Source organism: Crocodylus siamensis, chromosome 10 (genome assembly GCF_052110815.1).
Source record: "Crocodylus siamensis isolate JL-2025a chromosome 10, ASM5211081v1, whole genome shotgun sequence".
Classification (NCBI taxonomy): domain Eukaryota; kingdom Metazoa; phylum Chordata; order Crocodylia; family Crocodylidae; genus Crocodylus; species Crocodylus siamensis.
The window spans coordinates 41,767,217-41,790,142 of record NC_143404.1 but is presented as its reverse complement, the minus strand read 5'-3'; the positions used below and the strand labels follow the sequence as shown (position 1 = coordinate 41,790,142).

Below are 22,926 nucleotides of genomic sequence, written 5' to 3'. Positions count from 1 at the left end.
TCTGCACCAACAAAGAAGATCACTTCATGAAAATGTGTTCTTTAGTTAATCAAATTGGAATAGTTTTAAATGTTTCTTGTTGTTGGATATGTAGTCATGTCCCTATCTATTATACTGGAGGAATACCCATGATACCGGTACCCTTGAATGCAACTCAGATGCTAGCCCCTTACTATTCAGATTTTCATAGAAACAGAACTTGGCAGAATGTAAGTTGCAACCAGTCTATGTGCGATTAGCATATGCCACTCCTGGAAAGTTCTGTTGGACCTGTAATAGATCTCGTGTGGCAGTAGAAGTCAGTAAGTGTGAGGTAGAATTTAAAATAAATGGAGCTTAGTTTTCTAATGGCTTAAAAAAAAATAAAAAAAATTAGGGAATGTAGGAGTAATTAGCTTACTTGACTAGAAAAACAGACAAAAACCAGAAGTGCTGATACTGCTTAATTCAGTTATATGTTCTGAGATAAGGAATCCCGCACACCTTGGGTTATCCTTAGGTTATCTTGATATCTTGCCCTGTGTACAGATAGTTTGTTTAAGTAAACTTCCTAAATTTCTGTGTAATTTACTATTGTTTTGTTTCTCCAAGGTGTATTTTTTATCTCTTTCTCTGTCTTTAGTATAAATAAGCTTGTAAACTTAGAGAGTCTGAGAAATCCTTTGAAACAGACAAGTGGGTGATTCCCCTTGCTGTATGGAATTCTCCCTGTGATCACAGTATAGTCTTAAATAAAGAAAAGCTGGCTCTGTCAGTTTTGATTCAACCACAACGCGAAGTTTGATTTCTTCCACAGATGGATCAACTGTCCATCAAAGCAACTGTTTCCTTTGGCTGTCTCTACTTATCTACTAACATTACCTCCATCTTAGTTGAGGCCAGAATCAGTCATCTTTCATACCAATCCTAGATTCAGCTAGACACTGCACTGCCAAAGAAGAACTCTACATCCTACAGCTTGAAGTCTGAATAGAAAAAGCAGATCTCTGCTCCCTTAGTAGAACGTTATCATGCATAAGCACGACTGCTCCTACTAAGCCCATTCAGAAGACAAATAATGCCAGCAGTGTCCCTCTGTGAATTTTGCATTGGAGCTGTGCTGCCTCAAGAGTGGTGCTAAACAGGTACGTGCTTCTTTAGGCAGAGATATTCCAAACCCCAAGATCCCACATTCCAAAGAGCTGTCTAAAATTAACACCCCCTAAATAAGAATTTTTTACTAAACAAAGGTATTCCTTTAAACAGATAACGTGCATATTCATCTCTGAAGGTAAATTACTTATGAAGCTACAAGATGGAGGAGGTAAAAAGAAGCTAAAAAGAATGACTCTTTGATCTGGTTTTCATTATACCTATATAAAGCTAGCCATATTTCCAGTTTCCTCCTCTTTGTGTGTAGAAAGGACTATTGGGTTTATCACATTTATGGGGTAACTTTTCTTAGGGAAAGAAATTATAAAAAGTTCAGTAGAGAACAATAAATAATATCTGTTGAGAGCAGAGTACAGGAAAAGGCTTACTGAACTGTATTTTATAATCTCGCTATGATTGAGCAGTCAGAAGTCTAGATACCCAAAGGTTTTATTCTATTACACAAGAGGAATGATTGGATAAGGGCCTTAGTCTTCAGGGTAAAAAATCCCAAGCTCCAAGTTAGCAGCGGATTCCCATGCCAATGGCCATGAATGTCCCAAATGTGCCACCACTCTGCATCATGGTTTTGCCAATTCCACCCATTAGTTCTCTTCCTCTCATGCCAATCCTGAAAGGAAAAAAACAAAAGTGTACACATAAACAGATTAGAGCCATTATACAGCTGAAGCAATAATACAGCTTAGAAAAAAGTCAAAAGCAATTCTGATTTGCCCACTTAGCTTTTGGTATTCTGACCGGCAGATTATAACTCATTCTCATCTAGGTTTTTAAGCCAAGTTTTCAGTTTTGGAGCCAAGTGGCTACAGGGTGCATAGGGTGAGAGAAGAAAACAGACACATTCCCTTGTACCTATCACCCACTGGAAGTATCTCTGCAACACGTCAGATATATTCAGGAGAATTCGTTCTCTTCTGTATACGTACAGGGAGTGCCAGTGGGTGCAGAAGGTCTATCTAAACTCTTGCATCTGTATCCTGTCTGGCTGTGCATACAAGAAGCAGTAGATTTCACTTGGCTTAAAAGGATACTATTGACTTAAATATATTACATTATAAGCTAAATCCTTTATTGCTAACACCATCTTCAGTTTTTAAAGCCCAATTAATTTGTTTTGATGAACATTTGGCCCCTACTTGCTTTTCTCTCAGGTTAAACAATGAAAATAAGTTAGCTCAGTTTATTTATCGCATTCTATATATTTCAATATTTGGGGTTAAAATACTGTACAGAATGTTACAGTATATAAACAGGTATGCATGCTGGAATTTAAAAAAAGTGCTGGAGGTATCTTTTTAATGTACCATAGGTTTTTATATTTTTTTTACAATAAATTTTCATTGCATTTCAGCAACTTATGGCCCTTTAATCAAGTTAATGCATTCCATACCATTATAGTACATACGAATGACATGCACAATGATCTGAAGACCATCATCACAGATTTACTTTTTCTTTTACAATCTTTTTAGAGCATATTATATGGTTGTTTTTCTCCCATGTAGGTAGTCACTACCAAATATCACTGCTGCTAGCTAAAGACAATTCAGTGCCTATATACTGTTGCTCTAATTACTCATCAGTTTATCAGTCCTTTTAGATTATAATGTAAATACAGAAAATGTAGTGTCTTGTCTCAACTGGAAGCTTTCTGGGATACAGACTTGTTTTAATTTTGTGTCTGTATACTCCATTATGGGATCCTTGTCTGTAAGTAAAGCTACTAGGCACCACAATAATTTATTAGATTTATATGGCACCCTCCCCCAAAAATGCTCAGGGGAGCAAAAAATAAAAGATCAAATAACTTAAAAAATGGAAAAAAAATATTTAAATAAAAGTGTTTATAATAACAAATTTCCCAAATGATACTTAAAAATCTTAAAAATTCCTTCCCAGCCCCATTCCCCTGCTTCTCACCTGGGAGAACATCCACACCCTGCCCAGCCCAACCTTGCTTCCCAATTCATTTATTTCATTAAAGACAGACTTGTTCTTCCCACACTCCCCATATCCCCTCCCACTATTCCTTCCTTGGCTGTCACCCCTAGGAGTCCCCTTCCCCCACCCCTAATGTCTTTCCCTTTCACAGGGGGACATGGCCATCCCCAAAACACAGTCCTCCTCAAAAATATTATTCGATTCAGAAGAATTATAACAAGAAATACTAAAACCGTCTCTGTTGCTGCCAAAGTGTGGTGCTAAAGATGCCCTTTAGCACTGCCAGGGTGGCATCCATCTTGGGAGCACGTTAAGGAGGCCTGCAAGCTTTGCAGGGGCTTTAGATGGCTGGGTTTTTTCCCCTCCAGCTCAAGTAGCCAAGATGGTACCTGCACTGGATCCCAGCCCCGCTCCTGCCCCCCGGGCTGCCATCCACAGGGAAAAAGAGAGGGCAGCAATGTGAGCAGCCCCCACTGAGAAGGGAGCTGCAGCAGTCTATGGAAGATCCAGGAAGTGGTATAAAGAGCAGTCTTCAACCCAGATTAGCCCTACAGGCTTTGTAGAGGCTGCAGATTTAATGAGCCCTCTTCCCTTCCAGCTTTGGTGGCCAAGTTGGTGCCTGTGCTGAGACTTGGTCCTTCCCCAATCTCAGCTGCCACCCAGGTATGTGTTATAATAAAAGCAACTACCCTGAAGTGGAAATTAAGTTAAATTCTAGTCTAACATATGAGTGTGCTGAGAGAAATAATTAGATGTGTTAGCCTGAAGTCAGACAGCAGGAAGGGTGGTGCCTTAGAAGTAGCACTAGCAGTCCCTAAAACCAGTGCATTTATAAAGAATCAAAACAAAATGTAAAGACAAGAGAAGAGCCTGCAGGATGCCATATTCAACCTTGCTGCTAAGAGGTTATTTTGTATTCAGATTCACAGTGCCAAACATAGGCAATTTACCTGGTTCAAATTTTTGACTCATCTCTTAAAAATATTTTTTCTTCAGGATTTATCTAAATCTTTTCAGAGAACGGATTGAATAATACTTTGAGAGTCAGTCTATATTGAACTTCAGCCATGACAGCTCATTTGTGATTGGATTACCTATCTCCAACCTGGTCCCATTTTGTAGCATAAATGGAACAGTGCTCAAACACCCAAAATCTTGGCATAGTTTAGAGTCTCAACAATCAAAACTAAGTACTGAAATGAAACCAAAGGCAGAGGTAGTTAGCAATGTTAATCTGAACTCAGATAGAAGGTAGGGTGGGGCAGGATTTCAGGTGGCATCAGTTAGTCTTTACGGTGCCACCCTGCCCTACTTTTTGCCAAAAATGCCACCAAGTCTCAATGCCACGTGCCCTCCTCAGTCCCAGAGTAATGGGGCCAAACACTATTAACAAAGTATGTAAGTCAGCCTTTTACACAACATACCTGAGGCTGGAAAATGTGCCAAACAGTGCTCCTGCTGCCATTCCAACAGCAAAGCCCATCATGAAGCCCATTTTCACTCTGTCAAAACAGTTGGGCTGGGACTGTCCATGTGGCCCCACAGTCACAGGCATCTGAAAAAGAAGCAAGACACTAAAACAAACACAGACCTCCCACCACCCCCTTTTCGTCTGAGTGGAAAGCTTCCTGCTTTTAAACTGCAGAACTATACAAGTGCACTGGGTTAGTGCCTTGTTCATTAAACTACAACTACTTAGCATCTAAAGGAAACTTTTCTAGTGGGAAAAGCAAAACTCAGTGAGGAGACCTGATTCCAGAGCCTTGGCTTTTTCGTCTCGCCACTCTTCAGTCACCAAGTAGGCTATACAACCGTGAGCCCAGTAGGTTTTCAGAGCCTTGTACCCCAAGACTATAAGGGGAGCAGCCAAGAACAAAAGGGTTTCCCTTTATATATGGCAACGATTAGTCTGAAGGCAAACTTATTTTGCCCACGTGAAAGCTTTCAAAACCCCAGAAACAGCCATCATATTTCTGATAAAGGATTTGAAGGGACTTTCAGGTCAGCAGGAATATGTTTTACTAATAAGTTTTGCCTGGAGGGCTTCCTGAGTACACCACCTTTGCAGCATTCCCAGTTTCCACAGACTAAGGTATAGAACCACCATCTCCTAGATCTGAAGGCCCAGAGCTCACCATCTAAACAGCCTTTCCAATATGCTGATTTTTAAGCTGCAAAAAGAAAACTGCCAACCTGCTGAGATGGGACACACATGGAAAACCAGAATCTCTGCTGCAGGAACTCAGCATCAAGAAATATGGCAGAATCACGGTTTGCACAAGAGGTCACATTTCTCCAGGTGCAACATAGCTTGTACAAGCTGCAGTTCTTAGGAAGGCTCCTGACTAGGGTTTCAGGACTTAGCAATCCTGTTTCCAGAAAAACCTGCAAGGCCTGGGCAGCAGCAGGGCAGATCCTGTGGGGCCCTTGGTGCACTGCTGGGCAGGTACTCGTGGAGTGCAGCTTCCAATGACTCACGCTGGCTACCTGTGGAGCAGTGCTGCTCTCCCAGGCTGAGATCAGAAATAGCATGAATGACTAGTGCCTCCCAAAACTGGGGGGGCAGGACGACAGCCCCGCAGGCAGTGGTGGTAGTATTGGTAGCACCGAGTAGGGACCACCTGTAGGCAGTTGTGATGATGTTGGTGGTGAGGGTGGGACGAGTGGGGACCACCTGCAGGTGGCCACAGTGGTGGTGGGGGTAAGCAGCATCTGCCAATTTTGGTGCTCCCCCTACGCATCACCTATGAGGAGCAGGGTTACTATACATCCAGATTTTCCCAGACATCCTCTTTTTGGGTCCTCCCATCTCTGTTTGGGTGTTTTTTTTAATTATCAGCAAATGTCTGGAATTTTGCTCTGCCTCTGCTTTCCTGACACTTCCTGGCTTGCCTGACTGAGCAAGGAGCTGTTTGGGGCTCGGAGGAGAGAGGGCAGAGCCATCACCTGAGTCTGCACTGGCAGCTGCAAGTAAGTGCATGTTTGTAGGGACACCCTTGGCTTAAGCTGCTGCCACTCTGGCCTGGACATCCACTTATGTGCAAGCACACGTGTGTGTCTGCCTGCCGGAGCTGCAGGATGGGGAGGAGGTGCCTGCCCCTCCAGCGAAGGAAGAGGGGTAATTCCTGGGAGCACCAAGGCTGGAGAACAGGGGGCTGTGGGTCGGGAGTGAGAAGCCCTGGCAGGAATGGCAGGGCTGTGGCTTGGGAGAGAAGGGCAGGGGTAGGGCACGGGCATATCACTGCCGGCCCCACAATCAAATACTCCTCCCACGGGTGTTCTCTTTCTTGAAACTGGAAATATGGCGACTTTGGGCAGGAGCCCACGTAGGACAGACCAAGAGCAACTGCCGCCTGGGATAACACGGAGCTCGTGACTGCGCGTGACGTCTCCCGCTCGCTGTGCCGGGCCCGCGAGAGAGAGCAGGGAAGAGCCGCCCGTAGGGCCTCACCTCGCGCCTCGGCCGGTGCTGCGTTCCCACCTCGCTGGCCCTCACTTCCGACTCACTCTGGTGACGCATGAAGCCCTTCCGGGTCGCGGGTGAAAGGTCAGGGGCGGCATCTGGCCGGCCCAGTCGCGACTGAGGATGTTGTTGCTGCGCAGGGCTGGGTTGCTGCGGGGGCTTGCGCCCTTCCCAGCTCGGCGGCTCTCGGCGGCGCCCGAGCACGGAGGTGACGCTCTCCCGGCGCCGGGTGTTGCGAGTTCGGCCCGCGCCGCTACAGGGGCCGGGGGCAGCGGGAGCTGCGTGCTCGGCCGTTGCTCTACGAAGGCCGGGGACCCTCTTCCGTGTGGGCCTGGACGCTGCACTACCCGCCCCTGGCTCGGGGAGGGGATCTCGCTGCCGAGGGCGGCGCTGGAGCCGGCCCGATGTGCTGCGCTTGCCGTTGGCCATTCTGTGTACCTAAGAGACCAGGGCGGGCGGCAGTCAGGGTCTGTGGGGCAGGCTCGGCGCTGGCCGATCCCCTCGCCCCCTTCCTCAGCGTGGCCTGACCCAGGCGGGGCCGCTGCTGCTGCTGCTTTGGAGAAACCTAGAAAGGTCCCGCGGGCCCTGCAGAGTCAATGGTGCCATTGACATTGGTTGCCTGCCTGCGCTTGCCCTGACCTAGGGATGGGGCTGGGTCACGTGGGTGCAGACGGGATTGGTTCCTGCTGACTTCAGAATTCTTTACTGGAGACTTTCTGTGTTCCGACTCATCCTTAGCGTCTGACTAGCAACTGAGGGATGGAAATTTCTCTTGCTAATTGGAGCTGCCTTAGACCTCAAAGGTCCTGTTACTTGCTATCCAAGCCTAAACAGGGCTGTAGGAGCAAAGCAGGGAGCGTACATACAAAAAAGATCATGTTTGTTTTTGCACAGCTTTCTGATTCCTAAGTAACTTTTCTAAGAGGGGTAAAACCTAGTCATCACTTATTGACTCAGTTCTTTTAGATATGTTACCAAAAAGGGATCTTAAGGAGAGGTTTAAAGGAAGAGAAGACAGTAGCCTTAGAGATTAATTTGAGGATGGCATTCTTCTCATATAAAGTCACATAGAGGCATAAAGTCTAATGATTAGGGTGCTAGCCTATATCTTAGGGAAACCTGTGTTCAATTCCCTGTCCTACCACAGGCTTCTGCATGTTCCTTGAGGCACTGCATGCCTCTGCTTCCCATGTGAAATGGGGGTAATCAGAGGAGTATTGTGACTTTGAAATACGGTAAAGATTTTGAGGCACTTGGCTATAACAGAAGTGGTGGACATAGAATTACCTCAGATGACTGCGTTAAAGATTTACCAATCCTCCTAAAGTTTTTACTTATGTACCATATTGCCTGTACCCATAGGTGGCTGACATAATTGTTTGCTAGGACTTACAAGGGAGTTGTCTTTTTTCCTTCCTCCCCATAAAAGTAGTGACTAGTTTTCTTCAGCGTGCCAGATCTGTTGTGTGTTCTCATTACAAAGGTTCCATGCTGACACATTCCCAGATTCATTTTCCCTTTGTGTGTCAATCCATGCTTATATTGGGAAGTTTTGCCTCTCTTTCCACCCTTATATTGGATCCTTCCTCATGCCTTGTACTAGTTATGCAGATTTCATTGTAGTATTTTTCTTCTTTCTAGGAAAAAACAGTGATGAACAATCTAAGCTCCGGCCACTGTACATGGATGTCCAAGCAACTACTCCTCTGGTTTGTAAAATAAAGTGATGGGAATATATCAAACATACTATAACTTTGTAGTTATAACCAGCTGAAACACATGAACGATGGCAAGTGCAGACTTCAGTAGCTGAAATAGAATGCTTCTGAGGAGTTCCATAAAAGTTGTCCTGGAGTAATACTGTTTTCAGTGCAGTATTCTGATCCAAAAGAATGATCCTATGTTAATGAAGAACCAGGATCTACTTTTCTTGATGTGCTTGTACCACATTATTCCTTCTGTTGACTTCTTTGTCTTGTCACAGCAGATTCAAGCTATTTTACTGCTACGTAATCTTGCTCCCACTTATTTTTCTGCTCCTAGCTGTTTCCTTCTCATTTGTTGCCTCGCCATACCTGCCAACCATTTGCTGCTCATTTCTTCTAGCTCTTTCGTTCTCTTTGCTACCTCCCTGAGGAACACATAAAATGGTGGTGGGGGGAGAGGGGTTGCTTAGTTGAAAATAAAGTTTGTTTGCTTATGAAGTTTAAGGTCCCTTGCTTTGTTGTGATGACTGTGGTGATAAGCAGCTAAACCAAATCAGCAGAGGTCTGCAATTAAAGTTCTTTTAATTCGGTAACAAAGGAGGATTAGGGCTTTCTCCAGGGATTTTTTTTTCTTTTTTGGTTAGTATACCTTTATTATGATTAGCATGTTTGTCATCAACATGAACTTACTTTTATGGGGTCTTTGAGGTTTACTAACGAATAATAAATCTTTGGTGGAAGATGTAGTAAATGTACCTTATGGCAGTGATTTATCATATGCTTACCTACAATTTAAATCTTGTAATGATGGAGTTGTCTTGGATAAAGTGTATTGTTTTCAAAACTATGTTGCATAATTTCCCATAACTTTGGATCTTGCATTTTTTCTGTTCTCTTGAATCTGGTTCGTGATATGGATTGAGATTTGACTTGAAGGAGTGTTGTGTGTCATTGCAAGATGTCGTTAGCAAATATTTACCAGGCAGTCACTGCAGAGGTTGATACAGAAAATGTACAACATGCCTGTATTTTCACAATATTTTTGAGAGAAGCTGGCTCCTTGCTTGGAATAAAGCTGAGGGTGTATTTGGTAACAAAGGAGGATTAGGGCTTTCTCCAGAGATTTTTTTTTTTTTCCTTTCTATAGTGGGAGGTCTTTTAAAGAAGGAAAGAGGAAGGAGAAAGAGACTGCATTTTTTTTAACACTGTATGTTTTATCTTGTAGGACCCTAGAGTCTTGGACAGTATGCTGCCTTATCTAATATGCTACTATGGCAACCCCCATTCCAGAACTCATGCCTACGGCTGGGAGAGTGAGGCTGCCATGGAACAAGCTAGACAGGTGAGGCTTTTCAGTTTTCATTGTGTATGTCTGAGCTCTTGCTCATGAGCCAGTTACTGATCTAACTTAAAAGCAACAAGAACATCCCAGTAATTATAGGTTTACTTCCTTGGAGGCTAGAGTTGTCAACTTGATCTCTTCCAATAACCAGAGAGTTTACAATGTAATAGCTATTTATATTGTTATAATATAATTTAGCAATTCAAAAAACAATATAAGAATGTGATATTAAAGCAATGTAAATGCTAGGAAAAAATGACTTGGACAGGAGATTCTTAAATTGTTAAAAAGTAACTGATAGTATTTGTAATCCTGTATATTCTAGGCTAGCCTTGGGGCTGAGGCTATGTTAAGGGAGGCATTGTGTGTATTCTTTGTTTGTTAAAAGAAAATGTTTATATCTTAAAATACCAAATCATATTTTATTTCTTTTAACCAGCAAGTCGCATCATTAATAGGAGCTGATCCTAGAGAGATTATTTTTACCAGTGGTGCTACCGAATCCAACAATTTAGCAATCAAGGTAGGTGGTTGCTTTAAACAGAGATGCACAGTAAAATTGCAATGAAATCTGAAAGAGTTTGGAATTAAAATCCTACTGCTAAAAACTATTGTTTTATTTGTGGTTCATAAGTCCTAATAAATAAACAGTGATTCCAGTCGGATTATTTTGGTTTTATTACATTCTTGGGTAGCCTAACCCATGACACAGGAGCAGGCTAATCTTGCTGTAGAGCAGGTGTAGGGAGTGGCTGTAGGCTTTATTAGGCTTTAGACTGCTTAGTAGTGGAACATTCAACTTAATATGTGCCTGAAGTTGATTATTTAGAGTTAGGATAAGAGAGGAAGAAGCAAATTAAATGATAATCAGTGAAAGAGTCTCACGGACTAGAAGAATTAAAAATGCTGAAGAAAGTCAGTTAAGTAAAGTAGGCGAATTTAGGGTCACTTTGGGCTATATTTGTAGTTTTGTACTGGTTAAATCGGGTTTTATTGCAGAGGCAGCTTTGTCATTGACTGCCCTTGGGAGACAACTGATACATTCAGTTACTACATTAGAAAGAATGATTTAATTTTATTTATCATTATATTTATTATTATTATTATTATTCATAGAATCATAGAAATATAGGGCTGGAAGGGACCTGAGGAGGTCATCTAATCTTCTCCCTACTCAAAAGAGAATCATCCCTGACTATACTATCCCAGCCAATATTTGTCTAATCTTCTCTTAAAAATTTCCAAGGATGAAAATTCTATGACTTCTCTGGGTAGCCTGTTCCAATACTTAACCATCTTCATAGTGAGAAAGTTCTTCCTGATAGCCCATCTAAATTTCCCTTGTTGCAATTTGAGACCATGGCTCCTAAGCCAGTCTTCTGTGTCCTCAAATAATAGCTCTGTCTGTGTCCCCTTTATAACTACCCTTCAGGCATTTGAAGAGTATAATCAAATTCCCCTTGGTCTTCTCTTTTCTAGATCAGATAATCCCAGTTCTTTCAACCTTTCATCTTTCAGCCTTTCGCTGTAAGACATGTTTCAAAGATCCCTTTTCATTTCTGTTGCTTTCTGGTTGACTCTTTCTAATATGTCCTCATCTTTCTTGAAGTGCAGTGCCCTGAACTGGGCATTGCACTCCAGGTGAGGTCTCACCTGTGCTAAGTAGAGATGAAAAATCACTTCCCTCGACTAGCAAGTGACAGTCCTGTTAACATAAGTCAGTGTGTTCTTGAGTTTTGCAAAAACAAAAAACAGCACACCGTTACCTTGTATTCTGCTTATGGTACACTCTAACAGCAGGTCTTTTGTGCAGTACTATACATTTCACAGTCTATATTTATGCATGCATTTGTTCCACTAAGTGCAGGTCCTTGCATTTCTCTTCATCAAATTTCATTTGATTATTTTTGGACCATTTCTCCAGTTAATCAAGGTAATTTTTAAATGCTAATCCTACTGCTTGGACTGTCTGCAACCTCAGCCAACTTGATGTCATCTTCCAAATCACTAATGAAGAAATTAAACAAAAATGAACCTAGGATAGATCCCTTTGGAACCCCACTTAATACTTCTTCCCAACTAGACTTTGAGCCATTGATGGATTACTCTTTGAGCACTATTATCAACCTGTTATGCATCTGTCTTGCAGTACTTTTTTGCCCACCCATGATCTAAAAGATCCAGCTGCAGGCTGGATCCAGCCCATGGAGGGGCTTTGTTCGGCCCATGGTGGGTGCCGCCTGGTCCAGGCACTGTCTGGCTGTGGTGTGTCCTGCTGCCCCCTGAGCATGCAGCAGGGCTGCGGCAGCTCTGCAGCTGGACTGCCTTTCTAGGCAGACCAGGCAGCAGCTTATTCCATCTGCTGCCACCGCTGGCCCCAGCCCTGCAGTTCCAGTGGGGACCCGCTCCACAGCCCTGACCTAGTGTGCCCTGCATCTACTCTGGACTCACCTGCTCACACTAAACAGTGGCAGCAGCAGTGCTGGCTGGGCAGAAACTTGCTCAGCTATGCGCGTGTGCACGCGCACACGCACACCCACCCCTGCAACATGTAAGAGTAAGACTTCATTTTGAGCTATTACGAAATCACCTCTGTATACATGTCACAAACATACACAAATGAGGACAAAAATATATTTTTTAAATAAAATGAAAATTTGTTATTGTGAATGTTTGATTATTAGTATATAATTTGTTTGTTTTTTTTTTTCCATTTGCAAGATGGGGAAACCCCCTTCCCAAATGGAATACTTCTGGGGTGAGGGGAGGGCCTTCCAGTAGCAAAGATCAAGGGGTAGGCAGCCAGACTTCTAGTCCCAAGATGATAACCAAGGGGTGGGGCACCTGTCAAGGGGTGGGGCTACCCTTGTGGCCCTCAGCAGCTTAGTAAAACTTGTTAAATGGCTCTCCAGCTGATATAATTGCATGACCCTGTTTTAGACTGTATTTTTTAACTTGGTAATGAGAATGTCATGGAGGACAATGTCAAAACCCTTGGTAAAATCAAAGTATGTTCCATTCATTGCTTTCCCTTCACACTCCCATTTATAGAGCCTGTCCCTTTGTCATAGAATGAACAGGTTGGTCAGATATGATGTGGTTTTGATGAATCCTTGTTGGCTGTTCTTGATCACCTTGTTCTTCTCCAGGTGCTTAGAAATAGACTCCTTGATGGCCTGCTCTATGATGTTTCCAGATGTTGAAATCAGACTGATGGATCTGTAATTCTCTGAATCATCCTCCTTCCCCCTTTCAGAATGATGGACACTATATTTGCCCTTTTCCAGTCATCCAGGGTTTCACCCAACTTCCATGAGTTCTCCATGGCTCTGAAATTACCTTGACCAATTTCTTCAGTGCCCTAGAATGCCTCCTGCCTGGCTCTGCTGACTTCAAAATATCCATCTCTTAAATTATCCTTAAGCTCTTTTTTCCACTACTCTAGGTTGCTTAGCTTCTCCGCTACCATTCCTGCTAACTGTGCACCTTGTTCAGCAGCTGATCTTATTAATGAAGACCAATGTGTTTAAAAAAAAAAAAAAAGGGGGCATTAAATACTTATGCATTCTTTGCATCATCCATACTTGATTACCCTCTGCATTCAATAGGACTTATACTTTCCTCAGTCTTCCTCTTATTTCTGACATAGAATGTTTTTTTTAATCTTGTGTCCAGTGCTACTTGTAGCTTAACTTGTGCCTTTGCCTTCTTTCCTTCCTTCTTGCCCACGTGAAACTTTTTATAATCTTCCTTAGGACTATGGCCATGTTTCCAGTTTTTTGTGGGATCGCTTTCTGACTTTCAACTCGTTGAAGAGTTAGGTGTTTACTGAGCCAGTCTTCTGCTACACTTCCTATCCTTTCTTTGCATTGAGACAGCTTGCTTTTGCACCCTTAATATGGCCTCCATAAAGTACAACCAGCTCTCTTGATATCCTTTTCCCGTCAGACTTATCTCCAAGAGGAGACGAGTCTGCTTTTCTAAAACCTGATGTCCTTATAATCTGATGCCCTCCTTACTTACTTTCTTTAGCATCTTGAGCCCTGTCTGGTTCAAGGTCATTGTCACCAAAGTTACGTTCCACCTTCATATTCTCAGCCAGTTTCTCCTTCTCACACCCTTCCCCACTCTGATCCCTTTCCTCTGCTTGATCTGCTGCTCTGCCGTCTGCTGTCTGCCCCCTCCCCGGTTTGCTGTGCATGTGTCACACAGGCTACTTGTGCTGTAGGATAATATAAGTCTTGCTGCTGTTCCCTCTGACCTTGTCCTAGAGGCTTTAAGCAGGCCTACCTCTTGAGTTGTATTACGCTTCAGAACAAGCATATGTCTCTCTTACATATAGAGTAACACTTGGATGAGATGGCCTGTTAGGCAAATTCGTATGTCTGCTAGCCTTCTTTGAGATGTTTATTTAGCAAGGTTTTTTAAAGCCTGGCAAGGTAACTGGGGATAAAAGCCCAGGTCCACCTATGAATTTTTGCTCTTCAACCTTGAACCGTGGTTCTTGCTGAATTGTCCATCTGCAGGTAAACCAAGATCAGTACTTCTTTGAAACTTAACTTCTTAGGTTGCAAAGACTTTCTTCTCTGACAGGGTTTCCATTTTTTAGAGATTTTTAAAACCTTAAGACTCAGAAAATTTAAGAGCAACTTATTTCTGTTTTCAGGTAATAACAATTCTGTTAATCTTTTAGATCAGTGATGCTTAAACTCCAGCTCATGGGCCAGATCTGGCCTATGAGGCTGTATAATCCTGTCTGTGGGGCTCCCAGTGGGTCCAGAAATTTGTAAGTGGGGGAGGGGTGGCAGAATTAATTGTTGCTCCACTGCTGCCAAAGTTCTTGACCTGTGGGGAACCCTGTAGACCAGATGACATGGCCCTGTGTGCTAGATTACGTGGCACATGTTGGGCCAACATACAGGGTTACTCCAGGGCTGGAGGTGGCATGTGGGGTCTGGCTGGTGTACCAGATTGCACCCATGTCCTGATCCCACGCTGGATCAGACCCATGGATTGACCTTGTCTGTAGGATCCAGCCTGTGGGTTAGCCCTGTGCCACTCATGTGAGTGCCAAATGGCTGAGTGCCAAAATAAGTCACTGTTTTAAGTTAATGAGCATTTTATTATTTTTAATCAGTGGTTGACACGACTTATCTAGATAATACTATCTGTTATATTCATTCTGTTCAATAATACAATACATTTAATTTTGTGAGTACTGTATTTTCTTGCATATACATGCCTTGAAATATAACATGCACCTTGTTTTTGAAAGGCAGAACAAAGAAAAAAAGATATTTCCTTTTAGTAAGTATCTGAATAGCAGTAGGTAGGGAGTAAAGCCTGCTCATTTTTCTTCTCCTGGTGAGTCGGTTGCAGATTTTACTTTCACATTTGCCAGGACTGAGTAGAAACTGCTGTTACGTTTATTGCTCGCATGTAACATGCACTGCAATTTTCAGCAGTGGTTTGGGAATAATAAATGTGTGTGGTATCATGTTTTTTCACATATTTGGTTTCACTGGGAAAAGATTCTCAAACCTTCATTGGTCCCCAAAACTCAAAGTCAGCAGTAGATTGGTTATGTGCAATAAGAACAGACTTGGCATGATGCATGCCTTAGAGCAGATGCAGTGCTTTGTTTGTCCATTCCTTAAAATGAAGAAAGCTTTTGACTAAGCTGTTCCTAAGTAAGTTGTTTGGAAATCTTCTGCAGTCAGCATGGCTATATTAGTAAATTCTTTGGGCTTTGAACTGTCCATCCTTGATGTTGGTTGTAAGATGGTTTTTCTTTAAAGCTTGGACAAAATCACCTTTTCTTTTTAATTACGTAAGTATAATGCAAATATTTATTTGTCCCATGTGTACTAAATGAAGTTTTGCACTTAACGTAACTGAAATGTTAAGAAGGTGTGGCAGAAAGTCTAATTGTGAACCAGTTGTCTGATAGTTTTTGATCCTTAGCTTACACTTAAATGTTTTCATTTTTGCTAGTAAATCTTTTTTTAAAAAAAAATTGTGTAAACTCTCTTTCAAAGTGGAAAATTACTAGTTCTCTTTCAATACATACTTCTATAATATTAAATGCCTTCATTTTTTTCCAAGACTTGTTCTCTGAGAAGTGGTGCCTAATGTGATGTAAAGGTTTATTTGGTAAAAACTACATGTTTAAAGAAGTAGTTAAATTTACATGGTGCTGGGAGCAATTGTGAAGAGCAAGATGATCATATTATAATATTTTTGTTAAAAGAACAAGTAAATAATTGGAAAAGGATGGTGAGGTGGTTCGTTGGTGAGGAAAGCTGGATTATTTCCTCGCTGCCCTTAATAAGTAAAATTTATTGGAGAGTCGTGACTTACTCTCCTTAGATTAACTAAGGGATGTCAAACTCACACTGCCCCCTGGGGTGGATCTTGACCATGGGGTTCTTCACAGGACTGATCTGGACTCAGTGCTGGGATAAGCTGACACCCTGCAGTAGCCCTCCACGCTGCCATGTTGTGGAAGCTTCTCTTTGCTCAGTATCTTGTTACTTCAATTTATATACAATTATTCTTTTACATGTACTTCATCTCAATGTTATTGTTCCTTTACTGTGTACCACAGGGTGTAGCAAGATTCTATAAATCCAGAAAGAAACATATCATTACAACCCAAACAGAGCACAAGTGTGTGCTGGATTCTTGCCGTTCCCTGGAAGCTGAAGGCTTTCGGGTCACATACTTGCCTGTTAAAAGAAATGGACTCATAGATTTAAAGGTAAGTTTCTTGTGGCTAAAATAGTAGCAAACCTGTGAAAAATTTTCACAGCAAGTTGTCATGTATAAGATGACTTTGAAAAAGACAATACTGTCAGTAATCTTTTCCTAAGTATTATAAGACAGAAGAATGAAAGTTGCACACAACTCATGCTTTTAAGAGCTACTTTGACAAGAGGTGTTTCTCTCCATCCTGATTTGTTTTCTTAATAGAGTTGATATAATTAACAGATAGAGAAGATGGGTATTGTGGTAGATTGGCAGTACTGGAATAGTTCTAAATCCAAATTTTCATAGAAGAGCAAAACCATTCTGTAAAGTCTGGGTGCTGAGTATGTAGAGTGGATTTCATGTGTAGTTTATGAACTTTAAGGGAGGTTTTGGAGCACATTAAAGATGAAAAAGGTAAGTTATGTCCTCTTAACCCCTTTTTAAAAATATACTAAAGCAGCATGAAGTTTGAAATTAAGGAGCTACACCCATTTACTTTTAATAATTGGGAAGAGTGTAAAACATTTAAAACATTCTGTGTTTATGCTTATACTAGCCAATTGCCCATCAAGAATGGTAAAGAAATCTGCCTTTCTGATATAATGATTCTCTTTTCTCAAGGTTGTTTTCTGTTGCTCTTGTCACTTCTGTAACAAAGAAGCTGGCAGTCTTTTCAGAGACAGAGAAAGTGATCTGACTTTTTTTTTTTCCCCCTTTCCTTAGTTGGTGATTGCCTCTTGCCTAGGAATGAAGCAAAGCTCAAATAATTCCTGCTAGGCTAAGATGCCTTTTTCATCTTGAAGGTTACACTCAATCAGGGATGCCTCTGAGTTTTGCCTTCAAGTTAATTTTTTATGGCTTCCTTCTTTTGATCAATTTAGAGTCCAATCCTTGAGCCACAGATCCATCCACAGCAGTTGCAGGTCTTTCTGCAGTGGAGGGTAGGCTGTATGCTGAGTTTTCTCTGTTCCTTTCTCCAGTCTCTTCTCTGCTTCAAGAACCAGGGTGACTCTCAAAAAAAAAAATGGAGAAGGGACTTGGAGTGATAACATGTCCCTGCTTGATGCCAGTTTGGATGACAAGTGGATATGTTTCTGATCTGCTACAAAGAATGGTCTCAGTTATCTGATCATGGAGAAACCTCAGAACCTTGATGTAGTTTTCAGGACATCCACATCTGGCCAGTACTTTCCACAAGGCTTTGCAATTGATGGAATTGAAGGCCTTAGTAGGGTCAATGAAGGCCATACACAGACCCTGATGTTGTTCCCAACATTTTTCTTGGACCTGGCAGGTAACAAAGATCATGTTAATTGCCCCACAAGATAGTCTGAAACCACACTGAGATTCTGGCAGGATTTCCTCAGTATGAGGTAGATGATGGTTAAGGGGGATGCAGGAGAAGATCTTTCCTGTTGTGGAGCTATCCCTTAATAGTTCCCACACACAGTTTCCTTTCTTGAAGATTGTCACAGTGTTGGCATTCCTCAGGTCCCTAGGGATTTTTTCATTGTTTCACATTTGAAGAGTGGAGTCCCAGTACCAGTTCCTTACTGCCAGCCTTGTAGATTTCAGCAGTATTGGCGCTGGATTCAGAACCCAGCCGCCATATCTTGCTTCAGGCAAGCACAACCTTCAAACTGACCACAATTCCTCCAGTTGATAATACGCAAATTTTATTGATACACAGTGATAGGAAATAAGAGCAATGCAGGGAAAGCAAGCAAGATATTTACAACATACATTACCCAAATTTCCCAGTGTGCAGAATATACACAGGGCGTGTGATCTGGCCAGCCGCTATGTAATTGCCAGCTTGAGGTTCTTTGCTTGAATGTCCGACACTAGCAACCTTGAAAGTTGGGAGCTGATGCCAACTGCCAACTTGCTGTTTAGAAAACTCCTCCTTTTGGATTCTTTCTTTTCCGATGACTCTTCATCTTTGGGCATTGTTAATTGGTCTTCCTGTGGCTGCCATACTGTTCACATTCTGTCTTGTCAGCCAGAATCCTATTTTCATAAATCTGTAGTGTGCACACATCCTAATTTGGGTTTTTCTAGTGTCCTCCTAATTTGGTTTGTTCTCCCAAAACTGGAAAGCCCATGGGCTTTTGCAAGTGGGCACTTGAGCCTTGGAGCCAGGCCTATCTCTATTATGAAAATAAAGTTTAAAATAAAGTTTGGAAACTGTGAAACTGAGACAAAACAGGCTATTAGAAATCAATGAACCCTTGCTGTTGCCTTGGACCATTGTTCTAATACAATATCTATTTTACCTACAAACCAATTCCTAAAAGCAAACCTCTACATACCATTTTCTAGCCATCAAGCAGGTATGCCATCTGGTCCAGTAGCCTTGTTCTTGGCTTCCTTGATGGCATGCCAGACTTCTAGAATAGGAGAATTGGTGAAGGATCCCCTTTCAGGGTGTTGGGGGATGGACTTGGTAGTGGTATCTGTCATGGCTGTCTCATTGGTTCAGGAGTTTCTCAAAGTGTTCTTTGTATGTCAGCTGGTGTGTACAACAGTGTCATCTGGTTTGCAAGGCTGCCAGTGGGTCAGAAATTTGGTGGTGAGGCAAACAGTAGCTGCTGTATCTCCTTGAGCTATAGCAATTAGTGCTGCCACCACCTGTCCTAACCCCAAATTTCTGGCCTCAGGTGACATTGCCCTGTGCTCCCAGATCCAATCTGTGGATTGACCTTAGCTTCCAGATCTAGCCCTGTGAAGCCACATGAGTTTGACACACCTGCCGTTATCCTCTGAGCTAGTTACTTTTTCAAAGGAGATCAGATTTGTTTGGCATAATTTGTTTCTAGCAAATCCATGCTGCCTACTTGTGATCAGTCTTTCTTACTTAAGTTGCTTAGAAATGGATCTCTGTATGGTATAATCCAGTAATTTAACAGGTCTTGAGTTGAAGCTAGCCAGTCTGTAATTCCTTGGGTCTTTTTTGTTTGTTTTTGTTTTTAAAGATGGGCCCTATTTTGGTCATTTTCCAGTTCTCCTAGCACCCTGCCTGTCTTGCACAACTTGGTCAGTTATAATGCCTCTTCTGCTAGTTCCTTCAGTACCCTGGGATAAAGTTTAGTAGGCCTTGGTGACCTGAATTCATTCAAACCAATCAAAGGTTGCCTGATGGTTTCTTTCTTTATTGTAATCCTTCCTGGATGGCCAGTTGCATCTTTTTTTTTCTTTTTTCATTAGGACGATCAAAGTTGAGCAGCTCTACCTTCTTTGCATCTTCTGTTAAGAGCTTACCTTGGCTATTTAGCAGTGTACCCACAACATCCTTGGCCTTCCTTTTCTGACTAGTGTATTTATAGAACCTTTTTTTGGTGGTGTTGTCCTTAGCTTCCATCACCAACTGTAGCTTATTTTTACTGCCCATTTTACCTCCTGGCTGGAGAGCACCACCACTACATACCAGTGTGGCAGTGTTGAAGCTGTCCCTCAGGATGGCTACATCTGGAGTATTCAGGCCATATCTGGAGTACTGTGTCCAGTTTTGGGCCCCCCACTAGTGAAAGAATGTGAACAAACTGGAGAGAGTCAGGTGAAGAGCATCAAAAATGGTTGTGGGGCTGGGGCACATGACTTCTAAGGAGAGACTGAGGGAACTGGGCTTATTTAGTCTGGAGAAGAGAAGACTGAAGGAATTTAATAGCAGACTTCAACTACTTGAAGGGTGGTTCTAAAGAAAATGGAGCTAGACTCTTTTCAGTGGTGGCAGATAACAGAATAAGGAGCAATAGTCTCAAGTTGCAGCAAGGAAAGTTTATGTTAGATATTAGGAAAAACTTTCTCACTAGGAGGGTAGTAAAACACGAGAACAGGTTACCCAGAGAGATTGTGGACTCTCCATCCTTGGAGGTTTTCAAGACCCAACTAGGCAAAGCCTTGGCTGGGATGATCTAGCTGGGGATGGTCCTGCTTTGAGTAGGGGGGTAGACTAGCTGACCTCCTGAGGTCCCTTCCAACCCTAATTTTCTATCATTCTATGTGTGGCAGGGGCCTGTACGTCAGTCTGTGGCTGATACTTTCCATAATAAAAACATTTCAAATGTTAACATCTGTCAGTAAGTGTAATGGAGATGTAGGCCAACATTTCCAATAGTATATCACTTGTACTGCAGATAACTTAAAGGACTTAATATTAAATCTTATTAAAAAAAAAAAAAATTCTGGCAAAGCTAAAGCTAAGGAGTAGAAAGTTTTTGCTTGTGCTTTTAGTCACAACTTCTATCTGTGTTGAATGTTTTCACCAGGAATTGGAGAATGCATTCCAACCAGACACAAGCTTGGTGTCCATAATGACTGTGAATAATGAAATAGGAGTAAAGCAGCCTGTTTGTGACATTGGTAAGTAAGCACTGGCTGCCATCAACCTGACATAAATGTTTCTGATTTGGAAAAATCAAAGCCTCTGCTTAATGTTTCTTAATAGCTAGAAAAGGTATGTTGATGTAAAATACTGTATTTATTAGCATACCTCTTCCTTCCCCCAATTAGACTTCCAATATTGTTTTGTGTGTCATAAGTAGGGAAGCTGACTTTTTGCCCAGAATAGCAGCAGTAGCATTTCTGCTCAAGCAGCATTGAGGGAGCCAGCTGATTTCATGGTTCATTAGACTATACTTGATCCCTGCTAATTGCTTGTCACTCAACAGGTGTTAATGATCTGTTCTCCTTTTTAATGAAATGGGTGTTCCATGATTCAAGCTATCCTTTCTTTGTGAGTTTTGCTGAATATTTGCAATTAGCTGCTACTTCCTAGTTTCCAACCCTCCAGACCATTTTTTTTTTTTTTCCAAAATCCCAGATCCACCTGTGGAGTCCAGTCTTCACTAGCAACTAGTTTCAGCTTTTGGCAGACCAGCCAAGAGCTGCTGACAGGTCAGCTGTGAAAGAGTTAAAACTAGCTTTTGCCTGAGCAGGAAAGGGAGGGTGAGTGAGGTTGAAAATTAGGTTCTGTCCCTGCTTTATCTGGCTGTGACTCTCTTTACCATTCAGGCACATCATCTGAAATACATAGGCATTAGATTCATTAAGTATTGCTTTGCCTTCTCCCTTGCTTTTATGTTCTTGTTACAGGTCAAATTTGCCGCTCGCATAAAGTTTTCTTCCACACTGATGCTGCACAGGCAATTGGTAAAGTTCCTGTGGATGTCAATGATATGAAAATTGATCTAATGAGCATAAGTGGCCATAAAATCTATGGTCCAAAAGGTAATGTGATGTGGTGATATTAGAACATTTCTTTGTAATTCCATAGCTTCCATCATACACACACACACCATTTCTGGAAATACTGCCAGTTCTCCCTAGTAGAGATTAGAGTGGATTAGTGAAAGAAATCACGTGCCAAAATATTAGTTTTGTGGCCATGGATCCTAATTAAACTGTTTTGAAAGGAGGCTTCTAGAAGATCTGAAATGGCTCTGCTGTTTATAAGTGTTTTTGTAGAGACACAATATGGTAGGGCAGTTCATATTTTATGTTCTCCTCATAATCTCTTTGTAATCATGCCAAATGCTGCTGGCACCAAGGACATCCACAAGTGATTGAAGGATTTATATTCACCTGGTGTTCTTAGATGTCTCCAGCTTCAGCCTGTGTTTTCATTTTCTGCCTTTTATTGTAGAATGCAGTTTACTTACTGTATATTTTAAACACTTTTCAGAAGTATTTTTTTTACAACTTCCAAGGGAAGTGGTGCTGGCACCTACCCTGGGGATCTTTAAGAAGAGGCTTGATGCCTACCTGGCTGGACTCATTTGAGTCCATTTTTTTTTCTCCTGCCCAGGCAGAGGGGGTAGGACTTGAAGATCTACAAGGTCCCTTCCGACCCTACTTCTGTGATTCTATGATACTCGGTGGAAATCTTCATTCTGAGACTTGAGGTTGTTTCATTAAAATGTTATCCTTCTGCAACTCTAGATAAAACTGACAACAGTGTTTATTGACCAGAGAAGTTGGTATGGCTGTCCGTTGCCAATTCTAGAATGCCACACACAGTTCCTGCTTGACTGGCTTCTCAGTTGAAGTGTCCTAAATGTTTCTTCCGTTGAAAGTGTAGTGTTACTTAACAGATGGTACAGAGAATTAAGCGGATCTCGGGTAGTACCTGCATTTTTCTTAGGAGTAATTATGCTGTATTAAAAATTCTTGGCACGTTCATTGCATTTTCAGACCTTCCAAGGTTTTCAGCAGCATCTCGGTTCCATCCTGTGTGACTTCATTAATGAGTATCTTGACCAAGAAAATAGTAGAGTGCCTGAACCAAGGCCAGAGCAAAGAATACAATATACTGGGCAATGTTTCTTAAGCGAAAGCTGAGGCATTTGATGTTCCTGTGATGGTGTGCTCGATGTGCACTTGTGGAATGGGCAATGCAAGATTAAGTCTTTAAGAGATCATTCATGCTGCTGCTTGTAAACTCTGTTCAAGAATTCTGCCAGGATTATTGCCCTCTGTGCACTTTCTGGAGCGCTGAAGAACGTATCTTGGGGAAACATCATCTAGTCTCAAAAATCTGGGACCCATCCTGTTCAACATCTTCATTAATGATG

General features: G+C 42.0%; 2 protein-coding genes across 4 annotated transcripts in view; one reads left to right on the top strand and one right to left on the bottom strand.

Moving 5' to 3' along the window:
* Positions 1 to 1,563: 1,563 nt before the first annotated feature.
* Positions 1,564 to 6,678, bottom strand: ROMO1 (reactive oxygen species modulator 1). The gene is made up of 3 exons (XM_090064151.1): positions 6,545 to 6,678; positions 4,518 to 4,648; positions 1,564 to 1,762 (listed from the first exon to the last, which is right to left on the bottom strand). Exons 1-3 carry the CDS (start codon positions 6,611 to 6,613, stop codon positions 1,654 to 1,656), a joined length of 309 nt encoding a protein of 102 aa, XP_089920277.1. The 5' UTR covers positions 6,614 to 6,678; the 3' UTR covers positions 1,564 to 1,653.
* Positions 6,629 to 22,926, top strand: part of NFS1 (NFS1 cysteine desulfurase) — a 32,865-nt gene continuing 16,567 nt past the window's right edge. For all 3 annotated transcript variants that reach the window (XM_090064150.1, XM_090064148.1, XM_090064149.1), the window contains exons 1-7: positions 6,629 to 6,764; positions 8,198 to 8,265; positions 9,488 to 9,604; positions 10,044 to 10,127; positions 16,212 to 16,364; positions 20,623 to 20,716; positions 21,449 to 21,583. In XM_090064150.1, coding sequence (XP_089920276.1) covers positions 6,680 to 6,764; positions 8,198 to 8,265; positions 9,488 to 9,604; positions 10,044 to 10,127; positions 16,212 to 16,364; positions 20,623 to 20,716; positions 21,449 to 21,583 — 736 coding nt within the window. In that variant the 5' untranslated portion in view covers positions 6,629 to 6,679. The remainder of the gene's footprint in view (positions 6,765 to 8,197; positions 8,266 to 9,487; positions 9,605 to 10,043; positions 10,128 to 16,211; positions 16,365 to 20,622; positions 20,717 to 21,448; positions 21,584 to 22,926) is intronic.

Excerpts from the sequence above, each read along its gene's own strand:
- ROMO1 (XM_090064151.1), bottom strand. The coding sequence starts at position 6,613 with ATGCGTCACCAGAGTGAGTCGGAAGTGAGGGCCAGCGAGGTGGGAACG. Across the intron at positions 4,649-6,544 it reads AGCACCGGCCGAGGCGCGAG|ATGCCTGTGACTGTGGGGCC; the intron begins GTGAGGCCCTAC and ends CTTCTTTTTCAG. Across the intron at positions 1,763-4,517 it reads GGCACATTTTCCAGCCTCAG|GATTGGCATGAGAGGAAGAG; the intron begins GTATGTTGTGTA and ends TTTTCCTTTCAG.